Here is an 18,458-nt window from a genome sequence, read left to right as displayed (position 1 = left end):
CTTGTTTAAATCTTGTTTTCCTGTGTAATCCCCTTATGTTCTGCTCTGGTGGCTGCTACAATTCTGCCGATATGCTTTTAAACTGAACTAGCACAGTCTAATGTGCTATTTGAACTGGTCCAAGGACCAGTGTGCTGTAGTGCTACAGTGTGCTATTTGGCCCACTGATAACACTTTGAACTTGGCTGACAGGCAATAAGCTGTTACAAGATCTCCCAGTATTTGTTTCCCTCTTGATCCTGATTGGTGTGAGAAGGTTCTGGCTAGAAGACAGACTCCATTCTGCTTAGACCAGGGGAGAAGCGGGCACACTGGTTTGGACTCTCTCTCTGTCAGCTAAGGCTGGCGATTTTAAAACTTTTTCTCTCCAATCAGCCTGTGAAAGTTTTAGTTTCTGATGGCTGCAAGCAGTCTCTCCCTGTAGACTGCCTGTGAAAGCTTATACCCTGTTTGAAAGACTGAGGGAAAATCCATTCCGATATCCCTCCTGAGACCTCTCAAGAGGTCTTGAAGAAAATACCCCTTTTATTTATCTCTCTAATACAGTTAATCCTGACCTGCAGAAAACCATTTTTTTGTTTTAAACTCTCAGGCAGAGAATTCTAACTCTATTTTAGTGAGGTTGAGAGCCAACACCCCCCCCCCCCCCCCCCCCCCCCCCAACCACAAACCAGAACGTCAGATCCAACCATTGGGTTTCAACACTCCACATCCTGGGAAGATAGACGACTATGGAGATTACAGCCTCAGCACCAATGATACTCATCTTTCATTCCCGTTTTACTTACAAATCTGGTGCCAGTAAATCATCGGAACAGTCAAGGGTCAAAGAGCTCAGAAAGTACATACAAATTATTGGTTACTTCACTTATGATGGGACTCTGGGCCTGTGGGGCTGGAATTGACCGCGCACTAGTCAAGAGTGTCATTCCCTGCCCCCCGCCCAGAACCCCTCTACCGCAGCACTCTGTAGTTCCAGACCATTAAAAAAAAAACTATTCTTCCTGCCAAAGTGAACCAACATTGTAATCCAAATCAAAGGTGTAGTAATGGGTACCCGCATGGGTCCTAGCTACGCTTGCCTTTTTTATGGGGTATGTGGAACATTCCTTGTTCCAGGCCTATCCGGGCCCCCTGCCACAACTCCTTTACCGATACATTGATGACTATTTTGGTGCCGCGTCATGCTCTCGCCCGGACCTGGAAAAATTAATCAACTTCGCTTCCAGTTTCCACCCCTCCATCACTTTCACCTGGATAATCTCATACACTTCCCTTCCTTTCCTTGATCTTTCTGTCTCCATTTCCGGCAATAGACTATCTACTAATATCCACTACAAGCCCACTGACTTCCACAGCTATCTGGACTACAGCTCTTCACACCCTACACCCTGTAAGGACTCCATCCCTTTCTCTCAACTCCTTTGCCTCCGTCGCATTTGTTCCGACGATGCCACTTTCCAAAATGGTGCTTCGAAAATGTGTTCCTTCTTCCTTGACCGTGATTTCCCACCTACAGTTGTGGACAGGGCCCTCAACAGTGTGCGGTCCATCTCCCGCCTCACTACCCTCGTCCCCTCCCAGAACAAGGATAGAGTCCCCCTCGTTCTCACATTTCATCCCACCAGCCTCCGTATGCAAAGCATAATCCTCCGCCATTTTCGCCAACTCCAGCGTGATGCCACCATCAAACACATCTTCCCTTCACTCCCTCTGTCAGCATTCCGCAGAGACCGTTCCCTCTTTGACAATCTAGTCCACTCCTCCACCATACCCAGTACCCCTCCCATCACCCATGGCACCTTCCCATGCAATCGCAGAAGGTGTAACACCTGCACCGTTGCCTCTTCCATGCTTAACATTCCAGGCCGAAAACACTCGTTCCAGGTTGAGCAGCGTTTCCCTTGCACCTCTTTCAATCTGGTCTATTGTATTCGCTGCTCCCAATGTGGTCTCTTCTATATCGGAGAGACCAAACGCAGACTGGGTGATCGCTTTGCTGAGCATCTTCGGTCTGTGCGCATTCAGGATCCGGACCTTCCTGTTGCTTGCCATTTTAAAAAAAGACCCTGCTCCCATGCCCACATGTCTGTTCTTGGCCTGCTGCAATGTTCCAGTGAAGCGCAATGCAAACTGGAGGAACAACATCTCATCCGGTTAGGCAAGCTACAGCCTTCCGGCCTGAACATCGAATTCAACAAGGGGCAGCATGGTGGTTAGCATAAATGCTTCACAGCTCCAGGGTCCCAGGTTCGATTCCCGGCTGGGTCACTGTCTGTGTGGAGTCTGCACGTCCTCCCTGTGTGTGCGTGGGTTTCCTCCAGGTGCTCCCACAGTCCAAAGATGTGCGGGTTAGGTGGATTGGCGATGATAAATTGCCGGTAGTGTCCTATGAAAAAAGTAAGGGGGGGGGGGGGGGGGGGGGGGGGTTGCTGGGTTACGGGTATAGGGTGGATACGTGGGTTTGAGTAGGGTGATCATTGCTCGGCACAACATCGAGGGCCAAAGGGCCTGTTCTGTGCTGTACTGTTCTATGTTCAGATGATCAGCCCCACCTCAACCCATTTGTTTTCATTTCATTTTAACTGTCTTTTTACCATTTCTTTCTTTCCTGCACCTTTCTCCTCTTTGCTTCCCCCTTCCCCTCCCCCCCACACCTACACTTCATCCTCTGATGTTAGTTTCCCTGCTGTTTGACCTTTCACATCTTTTGTCCTCTCTGGGGACTGCCATTAGCACTCTTTCCCCCTTGGTATCTGTGGCCATTAGCACCCGGTTTCCCTGGGTTTCTGTGGCTATGACTCATCTTTCATTCTCACTCCACAGTATAAATATTTCCCACTTTCTCTGTCTGTTAGCGTTGACAAAGAGTCATCGGACTCAAAACGTTAGCTCTTTTCTCTCCCTACAGATGCTACCAGACTTGCTGAGATTTTCCAGCATTTTCCCTTTTGTTCCACTTTGTAATCCATCTGCCAGATTTTTGCCCAGTTACTTATCTGTATCCCTTTCCAGTCTCTGTGTGATCTTTCCATCTTACCTTTCTACTGATTTTTGTGTCATCAGCAAATCTGCCTACAATATAGTTGATCTTTCATCCAAGTTATTGATATAGATAGTAAATATTTGCAACCTGAGCAGTGATCCCTGTGGCACTTGACTAATTATAATATGCCAATCTGGAAATAACACATTTATCCCATCTCTATCTCCTACTGGTTGGCCAATCCTCTTTCCACATTAATATCACCCCTACACCAGAGAACCTGTCGGCCATTTTGGCAATAGTTTGCCGAGTACTTTTTCTTAGTCTTCCTCCCTTTTGCTTCTGATTGTATTATTGTGATGCTTCTGATCGCCTTCAACCATTTAAGACTAAATACTTCAACCATTTAAGGCTAAATATTTATTCAAAAACTGTACCATTTCCCTTGTATCCCATTATTAATCCTCTAACTTCATCCACTAAGGGACCAATGCTTATTTTATTTAATCTGTTCCTTTTTATATGCTTGCAGAAACCACAACTTTGTCTGTTTTAATGTTTCTTGTTTATCTATTTTCTCCCATTTTTGTTGTAATATTTGCCAGTTTCTAAAATTCTATTTTTTGGTCGTCTTTTCTCTCTCTCGCGCTCTCGCGCTCTCTCTCTCTCTCTCTGTTTTTCATGCTAGCTTTCTCTTTTGTGCTCACCCAATGGAATTGATAATGAATCCCAATGAGATTCATAAATTATCTCCACTGCCACTATTTACTTACTGCCTTGCCTTTTAATCTATTTTTTTCATTCCTCTTTAAATGTTTGTCACCTTAACTTTGGATTTGTCTTTATTTTTGTTCACCGGTTTCAGACCCAAGGTTCTCACACTGAATGTGAAATTCACCATGTTATGATCGCTCTTCCTTGAGGATTCTTTACTATATCATTAATTGCTTCTGGTGGGGTGGCACGTGTCACAGGTTAGCATTGCTGCTTACGGCGCTGAGGACCCGGGTTCGACTCCCAGTCCTGGGTCACTATCTGTGTGGAGTTTGCACATTCTCCCCATGTCTGCGTGGGTTTCACCCCCACAACCCAAAGATGTACAGATTAGTTGGATTGGGCACTCTAACTTTTAAAAAAATTAATTGCTTCTGGTTCATTCCATAATATATTGTTCAAAGATATTGTCTTGATCATTTGTCAGATGTCATTAGAAAGTCCAGATATACAACACCAATTGCTTTACCCTTTATACTCCAAAGTCTTTATACTCCAAAATCAGTCCGTGTTAACTTTGTTAGCCCATATGATGGTGGAGCCTTTTTAACCTCCTACACCTTTTTGTTATCATTGGAACTTTAGCTTCGGATGAACTTCCTTTCCCCTTCATGGGAATATGTGTACTCCACCTGAACCACTCAATCTTGAAGACCTCTCATTGATCATTCTGTTTTGCCAAACCATTTTTGATTCTATTGCACCTAGGCCTGATCCTCTTTCAACTCGCTGAAGTTGGCTGCCTTCCGGTTTTGTAATTTATGCTTGACTGTGCTGTGTCCTTTTCTATAATTAGTTTAAGCCTGATATTTCAGTCATTTGTTTTCAAAATGCTCTCTCATTGAAACCTGCTTCACTTGCCCCACATCATTGTCCAGAATCAGATACAGAACTGCTTTGTTCCTTGTTGAACTTGTAAAGTTGTACACATTTCCAGATTGCCTTCTCCTACATTGCTCTTTAAATTATCCAAATATAGACTGAGGACAGCAACCATTTAAAGAATCCCAATCTATAGTTTGTACCTGCAAATTTGATCTTCCATTTCCTTTCCACTGTTTGGATGATGGTAACACGAATAATAGAATCCTTTTGTTTCTTGATTTTGACTGAATAGATTCTGTCCTCAAACTCTTCCTACATCGTCTTTATCCATATTAATACTTTTTTTTGATTGTTGCCTTCTGCCCCTCCTTTGATTTTTTTTGTTTTTGTTTTCCTGTGTACCTTGAATCCCACAAATGTTACATTCCCAATCCTACCCTTCTTTGCGATTCTTCTGTTCCCTCTTTCGGTCCTGCACCTTATTCCTCCTTTGATATTCACCCCTGCCAAATTTGTTTTTAACACGCCTGAGCACTAACACTAGTTAGCCTCCTTCGAGGGACATTGGTGAGATCCAACCCAGCTGGCTTGTACAATTCTCTCCAGCCCTGGAACTGGTCTAATGCTGCAGGAATCTGAAGGCCTCTATCTTGCACAATTTTTCTAATCTCCTGTTAATCTAGCCTGTACCTGAAACAGCACCTCAAAGATCACTCATTGTCCCATCAGTTTTTCCTGTCAAATTTGGGATCTAGTTGAGGTAGATTGGAGCAAAAGTCACAAGTTCCACTTAAATGGTCCCCTGATCTTCTCCATTACTTATCGAAAATACTTTTGCAATGATCATACTTATCCAACAGCTGTCCTTTGAACATTTGACCCTTTTGCCCCATATCCCCAAGCACCAGATCTAGCAAATGTGGGGTGCAATTCTCCGCTCCCACGACGGGTGGGAGAATCGTGGGAGGGCCGCTCTGGCACACCCCGCGATTCTCTTTCTCTCTTCCCCCCCCCCCCCCCCCCCCCAAACGCGACACGCTGCTCGGAGAATCGCAGGCCGCCGTTTTTCACGTCGACCCGCGATTCTCCGACCCGCATGGGCCGAGCGGCCTGCCGTTCCCGACCGGTTCACGCTGGTGGCAACCACACCTGGTCGCTGCCGGTGTGAACATGGCGCCAGCAGCTGTTTTGTGGCTTGTGGAGGGCGGAGAGTGGAGTGAGCACCTCGAATGTGCTTGGGAGGGGACTGGCCCGCGATCGGTGCCCACCGATCGTCGGGCCGGCGTCTCAAAGGGATGCACTCTTTCCCCTCCGCCGCCCTGCAAGACCAAGCCGCCACGTCTTGCGGGGCAGCAGAAGGGAAGACTGCAACCGCGCATGCACGGGTTTGAGCCCTCTGCCGTCGTGATGTCAGCCGCGCATGCGCGGGTTGGAGCCGCCAACCTGCGCATGCGCGGCTGACGTCCTTTGGCACGCCGGCCGCGTCAGTCTCGGCGTGCCGCGCCTTGACGCCAGCGACAAGGCCCCGCGGCCGCGATTTACGGCACGACCCTCCTAGCCCGGGGGAGGGGGGAGGAATAGGGGGCAAGGTGCAGCCTCCGACGCTGTCGTGAACCTCTCCGGGTTTCACGACGGCGTCGGGCCTTGTGGAGAATTCCACCTGTGGTCTTCCTATTTGGACTGTGAATGTATTGGTCAAGGGTGTTCTCCTGAACACATTTCAGAAATTCTTCCTTTTACTCTGGGCATTATCTCACTCAATATTTGCATAATTTCAAAATTTGCAAATGAGAATTCAAATATACAAAACTTGAGGTTAATGACAGACTTCAGAAGATGGAATGTTGAAATGAGTAGAAGTATGGCAAATAAAAATTTAATACTGAATAGCAAAGAGAAAAGCAGGACAAGAACTAAAATGATACAATTTTGAAGGCTATTAAAAAGACAGAATTCCAGCCTTGGGTGACTGTGGAGTTTGCAAATTCTCCCTGTGTGCGTGGGTGTTCAAAAATCATGGTTTTGACACAGTAAAGGAGGAGCTATCCGAAGGGCCAGAAACCAGCAGATACAATTGTTTAGAAAAAGCTTGAGGTGACATGAGGACAAAAAATTATGTAATGGATGCTAAAAACAATGACTTGTGTTTTCAACTCTGCATACTTACCATGCTCCTGGCATTTATAAACTTTAATCTTAACATGCCTCTCGATTTCCACCCCCATCTTGCCCTTCCTACTCCTCACTCCTCTTAATACTAATCTTGCTCATCTCTCCGTATATCATGTATCTCCTCTTAATGCTTTTCCCGGTGGTCCACCCCCTGCCAAACTAGTGTCTCCTCCACAGCACGAGTTAAACTTCCCTGTGATAACATTAGTCACAGCAAGTTGAGACACCGTCTATCTTGTATAGGTCTTTGCTGCACTATTCGCCTCCCTTGCCCTGCTATCTTTATGCTCGCTAGCACGAGATACTGGGAGTAAGTCTAACACTTGACTCTCTGTGACGTCCTTTACCCAACACCAGGACAGTAAAATATCACGCAATGCTCAGCGATTGCAGAAATGCCAGTCTACCTCCCGAGTATTGAATCCTCTTATGATTGTTGCATTTCTAGAATCTACTGTGCTCCTCTGTGCTATAGTTTGCCTCGTGTAGTGAATGTAACCTGGACTGCACTTACTCCAAGGTGTTGTTATCCTCACCAGTTTTCAGCACTCGGAAACCAAGTTGACAGATGATTTCTGCACTGTCTGCCTCGTTCTACCCTGCAAGAAGGCCATCGGCTATCTATTCTCCCATAGACTCTGTAGTTACGGTGTGACCACTTCTGGAACATGGGACCCAGGAAATACGTATTTTCCTGTATGAACTGCATTGATTTCAACCCTTCCTCCATCTCTTATTAACTGAAGGCATGTAATCCCTATGCCCAATATCCCCATAGCCGTAGCACTTGTACACAATTATACAGGGCACATAAAGTGTCCTGGAGTTCCTACATGGCACAAAATATACAAGCTACAAGTGTCAGCCACCCACCTTGTTAAAATTGCAGCTGGCAAGGAGTTTGCTCATCTTTATTGTCACAGGTAGGTTTACATTAACACTGCAATGGCGTTACTGTGAACAGCCCCCAGTCACCACATTCCAGCACCTGTTCGGGTACACCTGAGGGAGAATTCAGAATGTCCAATTTGCCTAACAGCACGTCTTTTGAGACTTGTGGGAGGAAACCGGAGCACCCGGAGGAAACCCACGCAGACACTGAGAGAACGTGCAGACTCCCCACAAGCAGTGACCCAAGCCGGGAATTGAACCTGGGATCCTGGCGCTGTGAAGTAACAGTGTTAACCACTGTGCTACCGTGCCATCTGCAATTTTTACATAGCACCTTCTCCTATCTGCGTCAAATTCCCAGTCTCACCAAATTCTCCTTGTCACACTGAGCAAAGTTACTCTGTGCTTTAGCAAATATCTCTATTTTTTTTAATAATGTTTTAGAAACACAGCAGTCATAACTGATTAGTCATCCACAATATATCTGGAATCTAGTCTGAGGTAGAGTTACAGTGGGTTAACTATCATTAAGGTGCAGTTGTAAAGTAAGAAAACTAGGATGCATTTCAGGGGCTGTTTAGCACACTTGGCTAAATCGCTGGCTTTTAAAGCAGGCCAGCAGCACGGTTCGATTCCCGTAACATCCTCCCTGGACAGGCGCCAGAATGTGGTGACTAGGGGCTTTTCACAGTAACTTCATTGAAGTCTACTCTTGACAATAAGCGATTTTCATTTCATTTCAGTTAGATAACGCAACTATATCAATACAACCAGTGAATTCCCAATCTCGCCAAATACTCAGCGCCACTCTTTTTAGCAAGATACTAAGCAGATTGGCTCAGCTCTCAACACTTCCCAGGGCTAATAAATTTGGTTAGCTTTGCACTTAGTAAGGCCTCGAGTCCAGGTCCTCCTTAGCTTTGTATGGTTTAATGATGGAAAATGAGCTTTACTGATTGGGTGATTCGTTCTGAGACAATGGCAGTTCGAGATAAAGGTTGACTGGTGTTCTAGTTGCATTCTTGCAATTGCCTTGTTTTAACATGGTGAATATTTCTAAACCTATAGAGGATGCTCAATGAAGCATTAATGTAGATTAGGTTTTTCATGACTTCTAATTAAAGGAGTGATGCTATTTTAATAGTGAAATGTCATCTTGATTTTGTTTTGAAAAGTGATCAAAACCTTTGTTTTCTTGTTAGGTATCTAACCAGGATTTAAAGAAAGAAAATCCTGTTCAGTTCAAATTCCGTGGCAAGTTCTTCCCAGAAGATGTGGCTGAGGAGCTAATCCAGGAGGTCACCCAGAAGCTTTTCTTCCTTCAGGTCAAGGAAGGCATTCTTTCTGATGAAGTTTACTGCCCTCCTGAAACAGCTGTCCTGCTTGCCTCCTATGCAGTCCAATCAAAGTTTGGAGACTTCAGCATGGAAGCACACAAGACTGGCTACCTTACATCTGACGGCCTGCTCCCACAGCGGTAGGTAAACCTAAGAACTTGCACAGGAACTCAGGACTTCTGATATAGGCTGGACACCCAAATCTTGGCTTCTATGTAGAAGGATGCAGTATTTTAAGCATGTGCAAACCCTGGATTTCTTCAGGGGTTGTAACTTCAGGAGATAACTGGGAGAACCTCCTTGAACTGACGACGGTGGCTGCTTGTGGCGATTGAGAGTTCTGTTGGTCCGCTGGGGTAAATTGTGGAGATTGGATTCTCTCTCCACCAATATTTTCGGTTGGATATTTTCCACCAATATTTTCAGTTGGATATTTTTCTCCAGCTGTGACCATCAATTATTCGAGATTTGCTGTGATTTTACTGGGGTGAGGAAGCAGGCCCCAATTTTATCTCTTGTCAGAACAGAGATTGTCCCTGTGCTGTTGGCTGTATTCTGAACCTCTCTAGCCAATTGAGCTAAGCAGTATCTATCTATATTTTTAAAATAAAAAAACTTTCCCAGCCCCTCTTTGTTCTTGAGGTATTAATAGCTTATTCTATATCTACAACTAGTTTTCTATTCATAAAGCAGTATAACTGAATAACTGAACCATTGCCCATGATAGAGTGTGATCAACTACATGGTTAACTATTCTAACATCTGATAGAAGTCACCTTCATGTAATCTTTCTAGTAACCCCATTTCCAAGGAACAAAAGTGGCCTGATGTTGCAAGGCATGGTCCTGGCCCTGTGCACAATTAATGTTTTGCCAAGCAAAAATTTCCATGGTATACGCTGTTCCTATTTTTATACTGTGTATGATTGTACTGTTGGCTGCAAACTCAGCTGGGGATGAGAGTTAACTGCTGGCTAACCAAACTTGTAGTTTTGTGCAGTTGGTTAGAACAGAGCTGTATATTGTTTCCCTGAGCAGTACCAGTGAATTATATAACATTTTTAAAGTATGACTATCACTAATGTTTGTTCAACACCTAAAACATTATTTTGCCCTTTGAAGTTATTATGTTCTGCAAAGTGAGATTTACAACATTTACAAGGTTCTTTGAGCATACAGAATGTATTGATGGTTTTCATGTTTTTAAACAAGATGATATCTCTAGGGTACATGGGGGTGTATAGTTTTGTATTGTTTTGATGCGAGAAGACAAGTGAAACCCCAGTGAGAATAAATACCCCAGTCGCTGTGTAATAATTATTAAAGACTGTTTGTTTATTGAAGTAAAGAAAAGACAAATACACAGGAGCAGGAAGACTCCAATGCAAGGGTGGAGGTTCCAAGTGAGAGAGGGAAAGTTTTTAAAAGAGATGTGCGGGGAAAGTTTTTCACGCAGCGGGTGGTGGGTGCCTGGAACGCGTTGCCAATGGAGGTAATGGAGGCAGGCAAGATAGCAAAGTTTTAAGATATATCTTGATAGACTCATGGATGGGGAATGGAGGGAAACAGATCTTTTGGGTAATAAGTAATAGGTCTAAATAAGGAATCTGGATCAGTGCAGACTTGGTGGGCTGAAGGGTCTGTTCCTGTGCTGTAATGTTTTTTGTTCTTTGTACTGTACAATTAAGATGTATGAGTTACTAAACACACAGTTTATATAGAATGAAACCCATTTTCCAAAATTTATCTATGATACCTGAATTATGTAAGATTACCTGAACTATAAAATTTCCCCAAACAGCATACAAATTAAATCCGGCTTATAGTTCTGCACAATAGGGGTGGCGATACTCCAGTCTGGAAAACTTATTTTCCTGATCCAGCGAAGATATTTAAGGGCTTGTGTGATCTAAAACTGGTTTCTAGTCTGCGAGCTGAAAAAACTACCTTTCAAAATAAACTGGCATGTCTGCCTTCTGAGACTGCTGGGTGTTAACTGCCTCCTTGGCTTCTGATTGCTGTGTCAATTATACATTTGTTCCTCTTTGATTATGCCTTCTGTGTCCCGGGCTGTTTGCCCCTATCGCCTTCCAAGACCATACATCAATGACCTTTCCCAATCATCAAAAGCTGTTTCTCCTCATAAGCTATTCACACCAGATTGTTATCAAAATAGCCTTTTAATCTCGTTTCTGGGCGAGACAGTCATCAATGGGGCCTTTTGAATGCTGTCTGCTGTTGCCTGTAGACCAATTTGGCCTGTTGCTGGACATGTCTCATTTTATCATGATTTGTTAAACTCATTTACTGCTGTTGCTAGGCAGATTCATGACTGCATTTGACCCTCTTTATTTTTGAAGTGAGGCTGAAACTGGAGAAAGTGCAATTTTAAATCTGCCATATCTATATAGTCTACAGCTCAAACAGGACATTCCCACCCATGGGCACAGTGGTTAGCACTGCTGCTTCACAGCGCCAGGGACCCAGATTAAATTCTAACCTTGGGTGATTGTCTGTCTGTATGGGGTTTGTACGTTCTCCCCGCGTCTGCGTAGGTTTGATCCAGGCGCTTTCGTTTCCTTCCACAGTCCAAAAGATTGCAGATTATGTGGATTAGCCATGCTAAATTGCCCCTTAAGGATACCGGGATAGGGTGGATCTAGGTAGGGTGCTCTTTTGGCTGGTTGGTGCCAACTCGATGGGTCAGGTTACTTGCATGTCAGTTCCATGGTTGAGGAGAAGGGCCAAGAATTTGAGATCCAGGGACTACTCCAGATTAAAAGCCTGAAAAAAATAAAGAAATTGAGAATTTAAAAACAAATTGGGTGAAAGGATGGCATTTTGGCTTCCTGAAGATTTTACCTTTAGATTGACTCATTTTTGGTTCTGCCCAGTTAGGACCAGTTTGTATTTTCAGTTAAATCACTAACCGCTTTTACAAGTTTATCAGTACGGAATTGGCTACCTTCTCCCAAAAATGCTTTGATGTTCGCCATGTTGCTGTCATGAGAAAGTTCGAATGGGAATAGACCATTTGATCCCTTGAACCTGATCCACTATTCAGTGAAATCATGCTGACTCCTTATACCCACCTTTTCCCCATGTCCCCTGAACAAAAATATGTTCTACTCTGATTCAAAATTAACAATCCATCTAGCATTAGTTGCCATTTGCAGATGAAAGTTCCAAACTTCTTGTGCAGAAGTACTCTCTAACTTCACTCCTGAAAGTTCTGGTTATCTTTTTTGCCATGCCCCACTGGACTTCCCAGTCAGCAGGATTCTTTTTCTCCAATTACCCTATGTTTTCCCTTCTTGAATATTTTACAAACCTTGATCAAATTGCCCCTTCAACCGTCTAAATTCTAGCAAAAACAGCAACCCACTTTTGTGCGATCTCTTAGTTTAATCCTTTGTGTTCAGATACCATTCTGGTCAACCTATGCCACAGACCCTCCCAAGATAGTTTTATCCACCTTCCAGAATTGCTCCCAGTATCTAAAGAACGATACAGCACAGGAACAGGCCATTTAGCCCTCCAAGCCTGTATCGGTCATGATACCACCCATGGCCAAATCCCTCGGCACTTCCTAGTGCCGTATCCCTCTATACACATCTAATCCATGTACTTGTTGAGATGCCTTTAATGTATCTGCTTATACAACCTTCCCTGGCAGTGTGTTCGAGGCACTCTCCACCCTCTTGTGTATATTTTTTTTAAAACTTGCCGCGCACTTTCCTCTAAACTTTGCCCCACAGACCTTGTACCTATGTCCCCTAGTGACTGACCCCTCCACCCTGGGAAACGATGCCTGCCCATCCACTCTATCCATGCCTCTCATCTTGTAGACATTTATCAGGTCACTCCTCAACCCGTCATTCTAATGAAAACAGTCTGAGTTGATTCGGCCTCTTCGCATAGCTGGCACCCTCCAGACCAGGTAGCATCCTGATAAACCTCCTCTGCACCCTCTCCAAAGCCTCCACATCCTTCTGATAGTGTGGCGACCAGAATTGTACGGCCGTACCAAGGTTCTATCCAACTGAAGCATGACTTGCCAGTTTTTATACTCTATGCCCTGTCAAATGAAGGCAAGCATCACGTATGCTTTATTGACTACCTTGTCCACTTGTATTGCCACTTTTAAAGATTTGTGGGCCTGTACGCCCAGATCGGACTTTTCATATTCCCAAGAGTTTTGTCATATTACTGTATATTTCCCCTCTGTTAGAAATACCAAAATGCATTACCTCACATATTTGTCTGGATTAAACTCATTTTTCATTTCTCTGCCCAAGTATCCAAGTCCTGCTGTGTCCTCTGACAATCCTCAACATTATCTGCCACTCCGCCAACCTTGGGTGTCGTCCGCAAATTTATTAATCAGGCCAGCTACAATTTCCTCCAAATTATGTATAGTACAAACAACAGAGGCCCCTGCACTGATCCCTGTGGAGCACCACGAGTCACAAACCTTCCATTCAGAAAAACACCCTTCTGTGACCGAGCCAGCTTTGTATCCATCTTGCCACCTCGCCTCTGATCCTGTGACTTCACCTTTTGTATCAGTCTGCCATGAGGCACCTTGTCAAAGGCTTCACTGAAGTCATGTGATTGTCCTCTCTCATCAATCATCTTTGTCACCTGCTTGATCAAGTTAGTGAGGCACGACCTGTCTATCACTAATGAGTCCATTTGTTTCCAAATGGGTGTAAATCCTGTCCCTGAGAATTCTCTCCAATAATTTACCTACTACTGATGTGAGGCTTACCGGCCTATAGTTTCCTGGATTATCCCTGCTACCTTTCTTAAACAGTGGTACCACACAGTCCTCACCTGTAGCCAATGAGGATGCAACGATGTCCGTCAAGACCCAGCAATTTCCTTCCTTGCTTCCCTCCGTATTCTGGGGTAAATCCCATCCGGCCCAGGAGATGTATCTACCTTCATGTCCTTTTAATAAAAAAAAACAATACCATCACCTTTTTTGATATCAACATGACCCAGATTATCCCCACACCCTACCCAAGAATCATCTTCCTCAAAGTCCTTTTCTTTGTTGAACACAGATGCAAAATATTCATTTAGTACCTCGCCCATTTCCTCTGGCTCAACACATAGATTCGCCCCACTGTGCCTAAGTGGTCCATTCCTTCCCTGGCCATCCTTTTGCTTTCTACACATGAACAAAAAGCATTGGGATTCATCTTAATGCTACTTGCCAAGAACTTTTCATGACGCCCTCCTAATTTCCCACTTAAGTACCTTCCTACTTTCTTTATCTTCCTCGAGTTTTTCAGCTGTCCCCACCCTTCTAGACCGTACAAAAGCCTCCTTTTTTCGTTTTGACGAGGTTCATAATATCCCTCGTTATCCAAGGCTCCCTAAACTTCCCATACTTGTCCTACGTTCTCTCTGTGTTGTGTAACCAGGGCTGAGGCTGAAGTATGACCTCTACCCCCTGGAATTCTTGTCCCCCCAAATGCAAATGGCAGCATTCCATTAGCTAGTTTAATTATAGTGATGTATGTATCTGGACCACACCCCCCACCCCCGGGTCTCTGCTGATTTGGGCCCACCACAGGCAGGAGGAATACAGTAAACTACTAGATTTCATAATTTAAAAACATTTCTAAGAGCATTTTCTGTATGCAAGTGTTGAACTGTAAAATGTTTTTCTTCATCTACAGTGTTGTGGAGCAGCATAAACTTAGCAGAGAGCAGTGGGAGGAGAGAATCCAGGTTTGGCATGAGGAACATCGTGGGATGCACAAGTAAGTTTGGACTAATCAAAGTCATCAATGGGAAATTACTTTTTGTTCCAGAGGTTTGGAAAAATTTGTAATGTATGCCTTTTGGTAGGAATTAAGCAATTTGGATTTGATTTGTGGGAATGTTGGGTGTTTGGAGACTGGATTTGTTTTCATTTCTTCTGGTGTCAAAGATTCAAGTCTAATTCAGGCTAATGACATTTTTGCAACCAGAAAGTGTTAACCCAATAGGAAAACAAACCCTATGGGCCTTGACCTACCACATCTCTGCAAACTCTGAAGTCTTGCGTAGCCTCCTTTTGCTCTTTGAGGTCAAAATTGAGCATGACCCAAACATAGGTCGGTTGTCTGACTTTGATATAGGGGCGAAGGACTAATCGAACCATCAGGATTTATAAGGATCGCAATACAGGATTACTCCATATCACTAGCCTCCAAAACAGATAGAAAATACTTTGTGGTCATTATGATCTGTCTACTCGGGCAGATGGTCACTGGGTGCATATTAATCCCTTCAGTCAGTCTGTGCACTGTACACCAGAAGTCTGTGCAGGTCGCCCCTTGCAATCAAAATCAGGTGCTAGTATCTGAATTTTGCAACTTGTCCATTTCCCTCTTTCACTTGCTTCCCCCATTCAGTGCTTGGGCCTTCTGATTGAGAGATGATGCCAGGTTGCATATCATAAAAATTCACAATTCCCAAGTTGGGAAGGGAAAGCGGAACCATTTCATGCCTTCTAACTAGTTTACTTATATTTCCAAAGAGCTAAACTCCGTTCAGCTTGTCCTAGAGTAATTTTCAGTCACTTGGATGGATTCTTAGACCCTTCATACTAAACCATCCTAATTGCAGTGGTATTTAAAGCAGGAAATTCTGGAAAAGCTCTGGTCTAGCAGCATCTGTGGAGAGAGAAACTGAATTGATGGGTGGGATTTTCTTGGAAATTGACAAAGGCCGATGGTGGGTGGGATAATTGACATTGAGCCTGCCGACGGTAATGGTGGCTTTTCATGCCATATAGTGTGGCACTTGCGCTAAAGATTTTCATGTACGTGTTCCATGCCGTATTGTTGGTGGTGTGGCCTCTGATTCATTTGCCCTGTCAATATCTTAGTACAGTAACCATAGGGGCGCCACATTTCAAGGCCACCCGAGTGCACAGCGGCCGCACTTCATGTGTTACGAAGAAGGGATGGCTGGTCAGGAAATCTGCCCCCTAATTTTCCGACGGCACCCTGGAGAGGCGACTCGATGCTGCGGAGGCCTGCCATGATGTGCTATACCAGTCAGCAAGCTTGCTAATCCAGCATGGGCAGCGGTGGTCAGTGCCGACACGCTATAGAAGAAAACCACCATCCAGGCAAGAAGAGGATGAATAATAATTTCTGTTCTGCCAGGGTAAATCACCTTCCTCATCACTCCACTCATACACTCACACACACCCATTACACCCACCGGGCTCTCACTCACTCCTAGCTCAAGGTTCAGCACCACTCGCACTCCCATGCGCATCTTCATCCCAGATGGGTGGAGGGATGCCAGAGCTGAAGGTCCTCATGGACGTTAAGGACCGAACCACCCAGCTGGCTGGGGAGGGTGTCAACTGCTCCTGTGCTTATCGTGGTGAAGATCCAGCACTGCTGCATCCATCAGATGATAATGCTGTGAGTCATATTTTCTGTCTCTCGGGGCCCATGCCTGACATCTGTTCAAATTCTAACGAGGCAGTTAGACAAAGGAGAGCCAGTGAACGTGATCTATTTCAATTTCCAGGAGGCCTTTGAGAAGGTACTGTGGATCTGGTGTGTAATGAGGCAGGGTTAACGAACAATGAGTAAAAGATCCCCTAGAAAACAGTGACCATAACCCGTTAGAATTTAGTATTCATTTGAGAGTGGGAAATTTGGGACAGAGACAACTGTGCTAAACTTAAATAAAGGTAATTACAAAGGAATCAGGACAGAGTTGGCTGGAGTGGACTGGAAAATGAATTTAGCCGGAAAGACCGTTGATCAGCAATGGCAGACGTTTCTGAAAGTAGTTTGTGACTCATGAAAAAAATATATTTCGGTGAGGAGGAAGGATTCTAGGAAGGGGATAAATTAATCAAGTAAGTTAAGGATAGTATTAAACTGAAAGATAAAACATATAATGTTGCAAAGATTAGTGGTAAGCCAGAGCATTGGGAAAGTTTTTAAATGAACAAAAGATGACCCCCAAAAAGATAGTGAGAAGATGAACTTTGAGGCTAAACTAGCAAGTAATATTAAAATATGGACACAAGAGCTTCTTTAAATATATATAGTGGAAGACATAGGCCAGAATGAACATAGGCCCCTTAGAGAATGAGTGGGGAGCCATTAAATGGGAGTTAAATAATACTTTGCGTCAGTCTTCACTGTAGAAGACACTAATGGCATTCCAAAAATATTAAACCAAGGGACAAAAGACGGAAGAAATAAATACAAAACTAACATTAGGATAATGGGTTAAAGGCCACTAATTCCCTGGATCTGATGGATTACATCCCAGGATATTAAAGGAAGTAACTAGCAGATATTTGTTGTACTGACAGTAATCTTCCAAGAATCCTTGAATTCTGAAAAAATCCCAGTGCATTGGAAAACTGCCAACATTATTCAAAAAGGAAAGGAGACAAAAACAGGTTAGCTTAACATCTGTCATTTGGAAAATGTTAAGAGTCTATTATAAAGGATGTAACAGAGCATTTAGAAATAGATAATGTAAACTAACAGAGTCAGCATGGCTTCATAAAGGGGAAATCATGCCTGGCAAATTTATTATTCTTTTGAAGTAACAAGCAGGGTAGATAAATAACAACCAGTAGATGGAAAGTAACAAGCAGGGGTAGATAAATAACAACCAGTAGATGGAATGTACAAGGATTTCCAAGAAGTATTCGATAAGTAGCATTTTGTGTTGTGCCTTAATAATGTACGAGTCTGGTGTTGGGGCTAGCATTTTAGCATAGATAGAGGATTGGCTAATTGATAGCCAGAGAGTTGGGGTAAGAGGGACATTTTCAGAACGGTAACCTATAACTAGTGGCGTGCCACAGGAATCCGTGCTGGGGCCACGCTTATTTATGCTGTATGTTAATGACTTGGGCCGGAGAAGTGAATGTATTGCCAAGGTTGCAGATGACACAAAATTAAGTGAAAAGGCCAGTGGTGAGGATGACGGCGAGTCTGGAAATACATGTGTTAAATGAGCGGGAAATAGCTTGACGGTTGGAATATAATGTAGGAAAATGTAATGTTAATCACTTTGGCAGGAAGAATAAAGGAGCTGAATATTATTTCAATGGAGTAAGACTGCAGAAACCGCCATCAGAGATTTAGGGGTGCTCGTGCATAAATCACAAAGCTAGCATGCAAATTCATTAGGTAAGAGGGAAAGCAAATGAAATGTTAGCCTTGATTCAAAGGGAATGGAGTATAAAAATAGGAAAGTCCTGCTAAAACTATACAAGGCACTAGTTGGGCCACATATGGAATACTGTGAACAGTTTGGCCCCCTTATCTAAGGAAAGATATATTGGCATTGGAGGCATTCTAGAGAAGGAACACCTAGGGTGATCCTGATTATGGATGGATTTTCTTAGGAGTTGAGCAGGTTAGGCCTGTACTTATTGAACTTGAGGATTGAGAAGTAACCGTATTTAGACATATAGGATTCTCG

The 18,458-nt window shown here is 43.9% G+C and overlaps 1 protein-coding gene across 3 annotated transcripts in view; it reads left to right on the top strand.

Moving 5' to 3' along the window:
• LOC119971873 (ezrin-like) overlaps positions 1 to 18,458 on the top strand; it is a 105,959-nt gene that overhangs the window by 42,159 nt on the left and 45,342 nt on the right. For all 3 annotated transcript variants that reach the window (XM_038808144.1, XM_038808135.1, XM_038808149.1), the window contains exons 5-6: positions 8,851 to 9,125; positions 14,675 to 14,758. In XM_038808144.1, coding sequence (XP_038664072.1) covers positions 8,851 to 9,125; positions 14,675 to 14,758 — 359 coding nt within the window. The remainder of the gene's footprint in view (positions 1 to 8,850; positions 9,126 to 14,674; positions 14,759 to 18,458) is intronic.

The sequence above is a fragment of the Scyliorhinus canicula genome, chromosome 1 (genome assembly GCF_902713615.1).
Source record: "Scyliorhinus canicula chromosome 1, sScyCan1.1, whole genome shotgun sequence".
NCBI classification, from domain to species: Eukaryota; Metazoa; Chordata; class Chondrichthyes; order Carcharhiniformes; family Scyliorhinidae; genus Scyliorhinus; species Scyliorhinus canicula.
This window is presented reverse-complemented; position numbering and strand designations above follow the sequence as displayed.